Here is a 15163-nt window from a genome sequence, read left to right on the forward strand (position 1 = left end):
CAAGTGAACAGAGATCATTTAAACACAATTCTCCAGCTAAACCCTCAATCATAGAAAGACCAATACAAAAGCTAGTTCTGCCTCTTGAGAATGAATAGTTGAGTGGTACATATACCACACACAAATATACAGATAGATGAACAAACATAACTTACTTGATACTTTATGCTTATTTGCACATTTTTCTACATTGGGATAGTAAATGGTCCTTAGAATTTTGGGAATTATATATGAATTGTGGCAACATGACATTGAGAATGTAAAGGAATAAAATGGTCCTCGGGTGCGTTTGTTTTGTCTGGATAAAAGAACATATAAATATGTTAAATTTTTTTCTTCAACTTATTCACAAATATTTTATTTGTGGTTTGTGTGTGAATTTGTAATAGAATATTGCTTAATTCTGTCCCCTTGCTGACACCATAGTTTGCACAGGGTGGAGGATTTATAAAGTTAGCGTGCAGGTGTGAGTGATTAGATGCTGCTTTGTTTGAGCCTAAACGTTTAGATGTTATCTTGGGTTTTCAACTTCATTTCCATAACTTTAAGTACACTTGGATGCCTGTTTTAACGACAGGAGAAAGGATTATCATGTCAAACATTTTGCATGCCTTGGTGAATGAAACCATTGCAAAAAAACAGCAATGCTGTCCCCATTCTTTACTTAGCAGCTGTGGTCTCTAGCTGCTCTTCTCTCTCTCCTGAAGGTGAAGGTGGCAAACATGCAGCAACTCCATCAGAGCCAGATGAGGCAATAAGACCTGGAGAAGATGTAAATGGCTTCTCATCTGTTGTCTCATCCTTCACACCATTTCCAGGATGCAAGTTCAGCATCTTCAGTACTAACCTCAGACTCTGGCCACTTTTTAAAACATTCAAAAACATAATATGTATAATGTAAAATAATATGTATAATTATTATATACAAATAAATATAAATATAAATATGTTTATATATATATAAAAAGTATTTAATTCTAATAATAATAAATGAATAAAATGACCCAATATAGTAAGAGATCTGTGACGCCGGGGGCATCGGGACAGAGGCAGCCGGAGACGTGGGTTGAACAGAAGGATGTTTATTATCCATGGCAACCAAACCGGTAAAGCTCTTAATGCATACACCGCAAATGATGCAAGGTAAAGCTCGTAGCGCACACCAGTAAAGCTCTTAGTGCGCACGCAGGGAACGCAGTGATGGACACGCTGAAACCAGACGCTCATGTAGCGGCAATGTGCAGCACTGGACCAGGCGACCTGCGGGCTTAAGAAAGAGCAACGTAACGAGAAACAGGTGTTCAGTATACTGGTGATTGTGACTGTGGGAGTGGTTGTGTGCGCGGGGGTGTGTGCTGAGATTGGCTGCTGGCCAGGATGTGCGCCCTCTGGTGGCGACCCGGCCCCCTCACCGTGACAAGATCACTGTCATGAAAGAATATATAATATATACAGTAGGCCTATAGCCTATAATTTTATCATATAATATATATTGCATAGCTGTTCTCCCTCTGCAAATGTAGTCCATTCTATTCAATCCAATTGTTATTCTGATTATTTCTAATCACTGATCACCAGTGATGCCGGTAACGCGTTACTTAGTAACGCGTTACTGTAGTCGGACTACTTTTTTCAGTAACGAGTAGTCTAACGCAACTACTATTTAAAAACTAGTAGTCAGATTAAAGTTACTTATCTAAAGCATAGTGCGTTACTATTTCTGCATTTCGGGGGAACGTAGGTTATATTTATTCATTCTTATTTTTTGGCTACACGTTTCTTACGCGGTTACGTCATCTCTGCTCTGCGGCGCCAAAGTCAGACGTAAGGAGAGGTTCGCCTTTAGCAGCTGGAAATACAGGCATTATTTTGATTTTATTTCGGCTAAGGAAGACAATATTAAGGTCCGTTGTACACTCTGTCCTGGCGACAGAGTGCTGCCTACTTTCAAAAACACAACGTCAAACCTGAAATAAAAAACCGGGGCTTGGCGGCGAACGTAAATTGTTACTGGGCGGGGTGTAAAATGGACTAAATTCAGTATTATATCGCGATCGATCGATCGCCGGTGGTTGGCGCCAGATCGAACTAGTAACTCATTGAATCATAGATGTGGATCAGAGTTAAATAAACTAGATTTTTTTTCGGCGTGAGATATCGGAAGTGTGGCGTGTAAGCGTGTGAAGACAGTCAAATGCGTGTGTCTCAATGCGTGAGAGTTGGCAACCCTGTAAGTGGGCGGAGTTGAACAGAGACTGTCTTATTTATTTATTTAAAAAACATGTAAGCCTATTTCAAGAAAAAGTTTACAAATGCCAGTGTCATTTTTGATGTTCCGGTTAAAATACATGTCAATAAAGTGAGTATTGGCAGAACTGGTAGTCATTTTCATGTTATAGGGGCGGGGGATCAGCCTCTGCTGAAAGTAACTAAAAGTAATCTAACTTAGTTACTTTTAAAAGCAAGTAGTCAGTAACTTAACTGAATTACTTTTTAAAGAAGTAGTCAGTAGTCGGATTACTGTTTCAAAGTAACTATGGCAACACTGCTGATCACACTACATTTTCATATTTTGTACTTTGGCTTCAAATAATCCCGGCTGTTCACATCACTTGTCAGGGTTAATATAGGTGTTAATGTATGTAATGATACACACATCACATATGAACACTAGATGAACACAGTCATGAGAGCTCAGTGAGTGACTGCATTCCTCCCAGGTCACTGTCACACGCTACAGAGAATGATTGACAGCATCAATATCTCAGATTACCAGCAGACTTCATGACTGGAGGCCCCTGGCTCTACACCATTATATGGAGTAGATTAACTGAATTGACTTAACAAGCTTGGCAGTGTCTCTGATTGAAGCCGATTGAATGCAGTTTGGTGTCTGTTGACAGTTGCTGTGACCTTTCAAACAAGTTTGACGGCTATAACCTGAAATATAAGGGAGTTATAAAATCAGTGGTTTGCTATGGGGGACTAGAAGGATGAATGAAATGACAGAAGGGGTGTATAGACAAGTGCCATGAACATGGTGAGCATGCAGAGAGTGTAAATAGTCCAATATGTGATCACAGCTATTTTTGTGGTTTTCTCCATCCTTGCATGCAACAGTGGTGGAAAATTGATGAAATGAAACTTCATAAGTTCATGTGACCCTGTATTACTGGATACTACAGTATACTGCATAAGACTTCAATGACCAGTATGCAGTATACAGTATAAACTGTATTTTTAACATAGCCATAAACATAGCTTTCTTCTTTTTTTGGATCATGCTTCTAAAGTTCCAACGTTAGGGGAATAACAATTTAACAACATTTTACAACAATAGCATTATTATCTTTAATTCAGTAAAATAGTAAAAGAAATTCTGTCACGCTACAGCCCCTGATTCCTCCCCTTTGGGCGTGTGTTTATGTTGTCTACGTCTAGTCGTCTGCGTCTGTGGATCTTCGCGGGTGTGGTTGTGTCTGAGTGTGTTCATCGGTCTCACCTGTGGCTCGTCACGTGATCACTCGGGGTTTATGTGGTCTGTCTATTTAATGTGCTTTCGCGCAGTGTCCCATGCTCGTCTTTGTCTGAGCAACTCACGTTAGTGTGTGTTGATGTTTTATGTGCGCTGTCTGCGCAACATCACTAAGATAAAAGTAACGTCTGTGTTTGAGCCGGACTTCGAGCCTCATCCTTCTGCCCGCACATAGCGTTACAAATTCATGTAGTTATTCTTTGGGTTTCTGAGCATCAACATGACAGAACTCTTTGATTAGCACACATGATATTTGTGGTGAAAAGAACAAAAGTGAAATCTTTATTTAACTGAGTAAAATGATAAATGAAAGAGGTTGTTACAAGCATAAATTATGGATTTTTTATATGAAAAGGCAAGGCACGTTGACATAAAAGGTTGCTACAAAGATAATTAAAACAATTAATTTTAAACTAAACAAATTTCAAATAAACATTACAAGAAATTAAAGTGCTAAAAGAGCTCAAATTGAGATCATGCAAAAATTTTATTAAAAGACAAAAAATGATAAAATTCTATTTTATGAATTATAATTTAATATTGGAATATTACACCTCAGAAAAGATAGGAAGAAATAATAAACTAGCAATTAGCAATGAAGAATGTGAAAAAAAATCAGTTTATGTGTCCTTATGATGAGAAAATAAAGAAAACCTCTTTAGCCTCCTGCCATGTACGCTTTAACAAAATACGGCATTAGAAAGAATAATGACTTGAGAATTAAATGGCTGACAAAATAATTTGTGTGTTATACATGTGTGTGTTAAGGCACAGTGAACTGGGCTCTTGCCTTAGACAGTGAAAACATCACTTTGTTGTTTGGTGCCCCTCCTCTTGACCTCTTTCAAACAACATCTTCTTGCTGCTGATGTCTACGTGTCTCAGATCCTAAAAACACACAGTCAACCATATAAAATAAATGTGGACGTTTTGCAGGGCTTCCTGCAACATGAGGTCTTCTTTGCATTCTCACATCACTGGTCACTATTCGCATTAGTACAGTGGTTCTACTTTTTACATCGCCTCTATGTCAATCACCATTATGACCAATGTTAAAATATAATAATAAAACGAATAAAATAAAAGAAATACAACTAATTTCTAACACATTTAACACACACATTACACACAAAAAACAAATATAATTGCTGTATCACTGAAAAAGATGTTGTGCTAATATGGGAATCACCTCTGCTCTTAAGATTGGACCTGGATATTTCTAAAAGCTTTAGACTGGCAGACCTAGAGGATTTCTAGAAGGTGTGATGGTACCATTCCATTCAGGTCTTTAAAAACCAGCAATAAAATCCTAACACTGATTCTAAATTTCACTGAATGCCAGTGAAGAGACACCAAGATAGGCATAATCGAATTATGCTTCTTCTCCCAGTTTAAAGGCTGTACTATTTTGATCTAGTTGCAGATCACAGAGATACTGAAGCATCGAAGCTCAAATCACTATTTAACTCAGCTAGCCAAAGCTTGTACTGAGTTATTATTACCATGTGATTAATGACATCTGAAGCTTCAAACATCACCGAAACACTGAATGGGGGTGGAACTGTTTCTAACTAAACATCGTTACTAATCATGAATGAAATGTTTATAAATGTTAATGAAATATGACAACAGTGGCATGTTGTATAGTTTGTAGTGATGTGCAGATTTGAACCTGTGGCTGCAATAATTTCTAAAAATCACCAGGTGGCACTATGTTGGCATTGTTTTTCAATGCTGCAATTCTTTGAATCTTTTAATAGCACAATCAGAAGAATCCCCAAACACATCACAAGGCTTCAAACGCAAATCACTAGCAGAGAGATAGCTGATCCCCACCCACATATAAAGAATTACAGTTATCTTACCCAGAACAAACCATGAATTTTCAAAATCATTAAAAGACAAATACGACTTGGTTGGGGCTAAAATTCTTAATAGAAAGAAGCAATATTTAACCACAGATGTAATTGGCTTGTAAACCTTGAAAACACTATTAAATATCACGTTCTTTTATGTTGAATATCAAGTTCAGATCATTTAAACGAAAGAAAATGTCTGATAAGTATGCTAGTTGATTCATGTATGTTAGTTGTATGTTACATTCAAGTATGCTAGTTGATTCATGTATGTTAGCTGTATGTTACATTCAAGTATGCTCGTTGAGTCATGCAGTACCTTACAGATATCAGATAAATCATCTGAAAGGTGAAGAATGTATTACTCGGGTCTTAATGATGTTCACAAACTTTTATTTTGACATCTCCTTCAACCACCATTGCCTCACAATCGATGCTCACCTGTGACATTTGAGCTGCTACTCTGCTGTGATTAACTGTGCTAGCTCTGGCATCGTCTATGCAGACCTAATAAACTTTTTCTGGGTGAGTCCATTCTCTTGGACAAATGCATTCAGAAGCTGTAATATGTCTGTTGAAGGTCCTGCATCACAGTGTCGTTTTAAAGTGGCACCAAGTTTAAATATTTAGCATCCTTCGCCCAACACATGGTGTGTCATCTGTTTGGCTAATGGTAGGCATAGTTGTTTGCCCATTGTGTGGCTTGCTGCCTTGCACTATGTATATAATGGTGCAATATGAAGTGTCCTGTGGCTACAGGTTTGAAACGTGAACCTGGACTCCTTCAGTTTATTTGGAGAACCCGGATATTATACAGCTATAATTGTACCGTTCATTTTGGAGCATTGTGGCTGAGGCATGCTAACTGCATTAACCATGTCAGAAGCACTTACAGTAGGTGTGAGTGATGACAAACTATGAAGTGATTTCTTCTTAACCCAGCGATTGATTCGGTCCGAAATCCCAGCAGAGAGCGAGCGATAGTCCTACACAAGGAAAACAATTTAAAGTTTACAAGTTCTCATCATTAAAAAGCAATAACATAATAAAACAAAAAACTGTATTATATTCGATGTAACTGGTCTAACCTCTTTGTTTGGTGTAAGACTTTCAGATATTCCTTGCTCTTTCTCAAATAGCTCTCTTTTTTTTGACACTTCATCCACCAAGAACATTGTCTTATGGGCCAGTGTTGGTGATTTAATTGCCTCCCATTTCTACAAAAGAAATTCATTTTAATCCAATTAAGCTTGTGCATTTATAGAGTACAGTAAAGCAAAGTATCACGTTTACCTTTAGTAAATTACATTGTTTAGTAAATTACGTCGTTACATTATGTGTGAGTGTGTGTATCCCTGCATATGTGGACCTGTGATGCCTGTGCCAGTCTTTCCATCTTCTCCTGAATGCTACGGGAAGACACTCTTTGCCTTGTGCTGCAACGTTAAGCATTAACATTAAGCCTTCAGCATTTTTGGTGTGCACAAGGGATGTAAAAAACATCAAAGAAGTGCTGATGTATGACAACCTAATGTAATGAGAGTCCACTTACTTTCTTTGAAAAGGAGACTGCTGGCCCTCATCTTCATTAGATCCCTAAGTGATCGAAAAAATTTTAATGTTTCTGTAAGGGCACAGTATGTATCCCCAAGTGTGAGCTCACCTGCTACTACCCACCATGTGTGTTCATATTAATGTTTAGACTTGACTGTTTGGACATGACTGAATGTCCATTTTCGTTAACTGTTTTCGACCTAACCTTGTTTTATTTAGTCATTGTCTTCATTCCTCTGTTAGTTTATTTAATAATAAAACATCTTCATTCCTGCACATGTATCCTGTCTACCCTAACCCATTTTTACAGTGACACTATTCTTGCAACTTTGTAATTTCACTTTTGTATGTACTGAATGTCATTATGATGTTTGATGTCAGATTCATGTCCCGTCCCTCGTCCATGTCCGTCACAGTTTCATGGATGATGAAGGTAAGGCTGCAATACAGCTAAAATGTGGATGATGTATTCAGTTTACACTCACCTTATTGGGTTCAAATTTCTTTGTTGCAATCCGCATACTTGCACTGTCACGAAGACAAACACATCAGAACTAAACCTATGCCTTTATTATTATAAGAAGCTATCATAAGGTCCTTTAGATTTTAATTCAAATGTATTAATTTAATTACATTTATTATTTATTGTCATGCATTTCAGGAGGACATTATGGCCATATGTTAATATATTTAAAAGATAGAGGAGGGGGAAATGTATTTAAAAGGAGGGTCTTTATTAACACAGCACGTTGGAGTGCAGAATAGTCTAGGGAAATCTAGCCTAAGAACATGAAACACCCATCAGCCAGAATGTTAAAACCACTGGAAATAGTATTAATTACCTCATTATAATGGCATCTGTCAAAGGGCGGGACATATTAAGCAGGAACTGAACACTGTTGAATCAGTTCTTGAAGTTTATGTGTTGGAAGCAGGACAAATTGGGAAGTTTAAGGATCTGAGCAACTTGTGCCACGTTGCGATGGCTATAAAACCGGACGAGAGCATTTCCATGTCTGCTGGTCTTATGGGATGCCCCACCTTGCAATTTACTTAAAGGTATACTGCAACTGTTTTGGTGATACCACAGAGCACCATCAGAGTTATTGTGCAGTCAGCTCCTGATGGGTCACAGGTTATTAGCAGCACAAGGGAGACATACACAATATTAGTCATTGGTCAGTATAACATTGGTTTTAATATTATGGCCGATTGGTGTATAATCTCACACGGAGGTAACCAGATATGAACACTGGAATAACCCTGTGTTAATCTTATTCAAAATACATAAGGTGTTCAGTAACGCTGCATATAATGGTATGTATAACTATCTTCATCCTAATGACTTGTTTGTGCTCTTGTGCAATTGGTAAAGATCATATATATATATATATATATGATATGTATTACTGCTGCTGTACATATATTGTTTATAATAAGTTTATAATAAGTTTACCTTCTCTGTAATGACATGTTTTCCTCCTCTTTTTTCTTCAAGATCTGTCAATGAAAAACAACTTTAGGCTGCAGAACATACCTCTGTGTACCCCAGGTGTTTAAACTACACATTTCTATGCACATTCCCCGGTGTGGGATTAATAAAGGACTTTTGTAAGTGATATATTTAAGCAGTGATGTCAAACATGGCTCTTGAAAAGCAAGTTTATGGCTCATAATTGATAATAGCAATAACATGCCAAACAGTAACATGGCCTCCTGTGACTGATAGAAATCAAAAAAGTAAACATCTCAGCATTTAATTTTAACATGATTTTTTTAGGTTGTTTAATAACAATAACTGCTATTTTCTGTATATCAAAAATACGTGTGCCTAATGATCCTTCTAGACCGTATCCTGACATGTGTACTGTGTGAGTTTATTACCCTAAAGGACCTGGTTCTGGAGCTCTGTCGTATAAATGGGGGTTTGTCTGCAGGTTCAGAACTGCTTCCTGACTCATTCTGACATCCCTGCACGCACACACACACACACACACACGCACACGCACACACGCACACACACACACACACACACACACACACACACACACACACACACACACACACACACACACAAAATATTTGAGACCAAAACACAGAGATGCGACCAGAAGAAAGTAAAGGGGAGAGAATACATTTAATTAATAATTTTGACCAATTGACCAAACTGAGTCATGAAATTACTGAAGAAAAACAAATCAAGGCTTTATCATGATTTGTTGGCCATTTACTGCCCTAAGTCTCCCCTCAGCAAATCCAGGAATCATAATTTACCCCTAGAATGTGCAGTTTATTTTACATTTCCAACATGATACCACTGCACTAAAAAAAAAATTTACTCCACCGGTTGAAATAACTCTCAATTAACAGACATTGGAATCAATATCTATAACCTGTAATTGCTGAAATATGGTTTTGTTATTCTGATATAGATCCACAGTGACACCCATTAACCTAAATGAAAAGTTCTGGTTCTGGTTGCATGTAATCACTTAAAGGTTTAACCCTCTAGGTTAAACCAACTTTAAATTGTGTCACAAGTTCAAGAAGAGTCTAGTTAGCTTGAGTGGTTAGCTTGAGGGTAACCTTTGAATTACATTGTTCTGCTCCTCATTGTGTTTAGAAAATATTTCGTTTTTTTCGATATATTACATTTATTGTTGACGAGTGACCTTTGTTGTTGTATTTAGCCATAGTCTTATGTAAAACAGACATAGAAAAATTTATCATTTGAGTTTATTAATCTGTGCCTTTTAAGTTATGATAGTGAACCAAAGGAGAGGGCCAAAAGTCTTTATTATCCATTAAGACTTTCAAAACACAGAAAAGCAAAAGGCTGGCGGTGCATCAGGACGAGCTCTAGGCCGTCTCTGAAAAAATAGTGCAGCAAACGAACTTGGGGAGTCACCCGGGCTTTGCAATGTGCAGCGATGGTGGCAGGAACCTGTGGGTCTTAAATAGTGACTGGGGAGAGGGGGACTCAATGAGCTGCACATTAATTAAATGAGCTAATAATGAAGAGAGGAGGAGCGGGGCAGAGCCTGTGGGAAATGGTGTGTGTGTAGATGTGGGCGTGTCCTTCTTTCCCTCACCATGACAACTTGATTAGATAGTAATGACATACTCATGTGTACCAGATCACAAGCAAAGATCACGAGCCATTGTCGCATGCCATTGTTCAAGAATTGTTTTATTTTATTTTAAAATGTAATGTTTTTGGCTTTCCAGGTGGATCTTTCAAGGGCGTGTTGAGCAAGTAATCTTCCCCAGTTTAGTTTGAAAATAATATTTATGCGCCACATACAAACAAATCCCAGAATGTTCACACAGGACCTCATCCACAACGCCTGTCACGGTACGGCGGCCCCCTACTGGTCGCCCCCGTCTACAGCAGCAGCTTGTCCTGTGGGTGTGGTGTTGTGTTCGTCCCTCAGGTGGGCGGAGCCCGCGATCCGTCTCACCTGAGGGTCGTTTGTTCGTCTATATATGTCTTGTCTTTGTACCAGTTGACCGCTGTTTATTATATCCTTAATTCGGATCAGTTCACGGGTTTTGGTTTGCGCACTTTACATATTAAACCATCCTATTTCCCTGAGACTTGGCGTGATCGCTTCCATTTATTTTCGCTCACCCTGCCCATCACAACGCCCAGTTTACTGAACACCTTCACTTGTACCTTACTCGTGTGTCTCCCTATTTAAAGCCGAAATATAGAAACGGAAGGGAAAGTATAGGTGCCTCACCTTTTGTTCTCCATTTTGTGCTGAGGTCAGGATGTTATTTACTCCTGGAGCCTGAGAAGATGGAGACGTGGGACTTGGCGAGCTTGCTACTCCAGGTGATGTAGGACTTTTTTCAAATGATATGGAAACAGAGCTGATCAAAAAAAAAAAAGAAAAGCAGAGATTAAAATAAGATTAGCGTCAAAGAACAGTGCCAAATCAGGACGAAGGTCGTCTTAGGTTATACCATCTACATAAAAAGGCAGAATAAGATTTTAATAAATAAATGCTGTGAGTGATAAATGTGTTTATATCTGCACATGTACTTACCTTACAAATTTCTGTGATCGTTCTTTTGCTGTCAATGGAGTAACATTATGGTCATTGTTTGTGCTTCCATTTCCTCTCTTAAAAACACACAGAAAATAGTTTAAAAATACAGGTCGACACAGTTTTTGTTGTATTTCTGATATTTAATCTACCCTGTATATCAAACCATATTTTGGATAACAGCTACTTCCCTAACTCAAACAATGTCCTATAAAATAAAACTAGACCTCCCGCAGGTCTGTCTGTTAGTGCTGTAGATCATTAATCACAGTTTGCAGGTAGTAAGAGAATACATCCTCACACCGACATGGCCTCTGACCCCAATTCACATGACAAAAACTTTCACATCTACATTGCCTGGCAGTGCCAGCATATTAAGATTCTAAGATATTCAAGGGACATGAATGTTCTCTAAGTTCCTTCAATTGAATAGTTCAAATGAATTGCTGTGAAGCAATTTGTAATTATCAATACTAACTATTTGCAGCTGTCTGAGGAAAAAATAATCGTTATGCTTTTTGTTGGTCAAAGGTTCCCCAGTAATGTTTTGCTCTTTATTAAATAACCCCAAAATGAAAAGGTGCTGCTTAAAATGAGAAACACATCAAAGCAAACTATTAAGTTAAACAACAAGCTTACATGCTTGCCATTTTCTGAGACCTGGCTGAGAGTGAAGTCAGTGGGAGACACGGGTGGAGGAGAGACATGGGTCTCGCTGCAACACTGCATGCTCATGCTTAGGTCATCCTGCTGTGTATCCCCCTGCAGCCCTACCCACACCTCTCCCGTGCTCTCTCCCTCTTCCCTGGCTTCGTCTCCTTCTCCCTCCTCCTCTTTCCTTTGCCTGTCCAGCGTCTCCATTTGTCTCCTCCTCCTACGTTCATCTCGCATCCGTAGCATTTCCACAAAGTCCATCTGTAGCTGTTCCAACCCTTCGCCACTAGAGTCATTGTTTTCAGGAGTTGAACTCTCACTTTGGAAGCAGAATAACAACATGATTGATATGTTATGTCATCATTATTTGATATAACATTTGTATAGTGTCTTTCTCATATGCTCATATGCTGTCTCATCACTTTCCAGTAAGCATAAAGAAAACAAAAAATGATATAAGACAAGACAAACAAGCAAAAAAACAATACAGCAAGTTATTTAATCACAGAGTGGAAATATTAATAGAAAATATAAATTTTAAGTAATAGGCAGAGACATTGTGGTAAGGTTTTTCCTAATTTGGGGGCTACGGCATCGGCATAGTGTCATAGTGGCACTAAAGTCTAACTGTAAAATACTGAATGCCCCAGAGTCCGTGCAGAACAGATGATCATTAAGGAAGCATAGCAGAGGTGTTTCAGTCCTGTGCATAAAACATAAACCAGATTGGAAAGCTTCTAACAAGTCTTTAAAAAGTCGTTTAGAGGCCACAACACTTTGGCAAGAAAGTGGAGATTCGAGGTCTGTTGAATTTAGGCCAGTTGTTTTGAGGATGGGGGTTATAGCAGAAGGTTTGATGGCCAAAGGGAGAGTCACAGTAGCAAGAGAGGAATTAATGAAGGGACACATTGGAGGAGATGTGGCAGAAGTCTATTTTAGGGAAGGAGTGGTAGCAGGGTCGGTCTGGCAGGTGGAAGGACTGGATCTATTAATTAACTCAGAAACAAGAGCGATTTGAGTGAGAGTGAAAGCAATAAGCTGTCCATCATGTGTTTTATGAAAGACAAAGTTTATGAGAATATGTAGTATGTGAGAATACGGAAGAATAGGAGAAAATGTACTGAATATATGAGAGTATGCACTAAGTATATGACAATACAGAAGGCACACCTGCCTAATAAATTCAGCCATACTATACTTAAATGGACACTGTAAAATCTTTCCATATGAAATATTTCAGTTATTGTTGACTTGAGCTTAGTTTCTTTATGCAAACATCCTTTAACTACTTTGTCAGTTCAAACATCATTAACATAGAGCTCTAGAAGACTTCCTCATTCAGGAACCATGGATAATTTAATGGATAATAACCATGGTGCATTTGAATACATATATACAGTGGCTTTTTGGTTTTCTCACCTAGTGGCTTGTGGGTCAGTTTCATCACTGGGGGTGTTGTCTATGTCTGAGGTGGAAGTTTTGGTCTTTCTCCGCCGTTCTCTCTCTGTTTCTTCCTCATCTTCCACCGTCCATTGCTTGGCCAGCCTAAGTAAATATAACTACAGCTATATGAGAATAATTCAGTTCAAAGTTCATTTCATGCAATGAAAGTACATCTTATCGTGGTAATAATAAATGTGTAAACTGAATGATAAAAGAGTAGGCCTGAATTCAAAGAAACATTTACCATATTTCCAACACAACGCCAATAGAAAATGTAATGTTTGGAATATCGAAAGCAGTCTGTTCATTCAAATAGACTGTATTAGTATATTTAATTCTTGTGAAATGCGTATCCAATCTATTATCACACGCCAAGAACTGCTGGAAAATACAATTACAGCGGTGCTAATGAGATCTAAATGGCATTGCTGAGGTATTTCGCTACTGTAAGTAATCCTGTTACTAATAACTATGTTTCTGTTTGTTATTGCATTTGGCTACTGTTGCAATGAGTAGCCAAAACACTTAACAAATTAAACTAAAACAGGAAGCATTATGCGAACTTACGTAGAAAGTGCTGACCAGGTGCTCCGATTAACTGCCATTACTGAAGCAGTAAGTAAACCGAGTCTTTACTTCCAATTAAGTCTTAATGTTAACCGAAGAAATGGTGCTTGTTTTCTCTCGGGACGTCCTCAGCAGTACCTAAAGCATACAGTATTACTAAGTACACCTCCCACTCTCCTGGAGGGACACGGATCACCCGACCTAGGAGGTGTTGCTAATCGCAAATCGCAAGTGAGCAGTGTCATGCTGCTTTGTGTTGAGAAAACCGCCTATAGCACGAGTTTTTTTTACAGGATGTGTGTCTTTGTAACGTGATCTTTCTTCTTGTGCTATTAGACCATAGTTTTATAAGTGTTTATTAAGTTAAGTTGGCCTACCCTTAAAGTTAAATAAAGTCAACAAAAAGTACCCAACGCGAGTATTCTCGGGATAACAAAAACATGTCATTTTTGGGTGGAATTTTCCTTGTATCACGAGTAATATAAAATGCATCGGTCACTGTGCAAAGCTAAATCTTGACCAATAAGGCATTTGCCATTGTCTAATCAATCAATGACATTTATCTACTTAAATTTAAGAGGGGACCTCAGAATCCTCAGTGGCTTGCTGATTCTATATACTCTAGTATGCCACACCTTCAAAACAAAATAGATTTTGTACTCTGACCAAGGAACAGTGAGTCATTTATAAGTACACATATTAAAGATGTAGAAAAGGATATCAGAATTTCTATTTGAGAAGTTAAAAATAATAGTCTTGATAATAGTAAGAGCACTAGTCTGTATATATATATATATATATATATATATATATATATATATATATATATATATATATATATATATATATACACACACACACACACACACACACACACACACACACACACACACTTGTGACTCTGTGGAATGGTGGCTGTTAAATTTTATTCAGTTTGCATTAATGCTGCACATTCCATCCAATATCAACAAAGCAAAGAGAGATATTGTAAATGCAAATAAGAATTCAAATGCCTTTATACTAGACTTTTCTGCCTTTAAAACCAACTCTTCATCATAATGCAGCCATCAAAATAAAGTCAGAATATAAAGAACATTTGCATTTAATCTGATACAGCAGAGTAACTTAATGATTTAAATGCTGATACATTTCATATTTCATGTCATTTAAAATAGGGGCAAGATCATTTTCTATATAATTATTTAACATGTCAAACATGTTAACTTTTCAAAACATGGCATTGATAGCTCACATTCAGTTAACAGATAACAATGTTTCCTGTTGTCTGCTGTTGGTTTGCAGCTTGTAATATCTATTTTCTCCATCATATGTTCATCAATTCCATTCACTTGTCTTGAGGGAAATGTGTGAGTTGCCTGCAGACTGCAATGTCAATGGCATTGCATAGCGATTACGAGGTGAGATTTATTATGGGCAAATCTGTAATCACTGTTGTTATCACAGTCCATGTTCACATCAGAAATGCAATCAAAAACAAAAAG

The 15163-nt window shown here is 37.8% G+C and overlaps 1 protein-coding gene across 2 annotated transcripts; it reads right to left on the bottom strand.

Moving 5' to 3' along the window:
- Positions 1-3275: 3275 nt before the first annotated feature.
- On the bottom strand, positions 3276-13898 carry lad1 (ladinin). 2 transcript variants are annotated; one of them, XM_076984544.1, is made up of 13 exons: positions 13662-13898; positions 13071-13216; positions 11637-11970; positions 10998-11074; positions 10689-10821; positions 8830-8916; positions 8402-8445; positions 7431-7473; positions 6944-6987; positions 6761-6827; positions 6480-6608; positions 6285-6377; positions 3276-4423 (listed from the first exon to the last, which is right to left on the bottom strand). In XM_076984544.1, exons 3-13 carry the CDS (start codon positions 11910-11912, stop codon positions 4343-4345), a joined length of 1074 nt encoding a protein of 357 aa, XP_076840659.1. In that variant the 5' UTR covers positions 11913-11970; positions 13071-13216; positions 13662-13898; the 3' UTR covers positions 3276-4342. The 2 variants fall into 2 exon arrangements, with proteins under 2 accessions (XP_076840659.1, XP_076840658.1); XM_076984543.1 differs by having other exon boundaries at positions 3370-4423; positions 13071-13196; positions 13662-13897.
- Between the last annotated feature and the right edge of the window lie 1265 nt (positions 13899-15163).

This window comes from Brachyhypopomus gauderio, chromosome 21 (assembly GCF_052324685.1).
Source record: "Brachyhypopomus gauderio isolate BG-103 chromosome 21, BGAUD_0.2, whole genome shotgun sequence".
In the NCBI taxonomy this organism is placed as follows: Eukaryota; Metazoa; Chordata; class Actinopteri; order Gymnotiformes; family Hypopomidae; genus Brachyhypopomus; species Brachyhypopomus gauderio.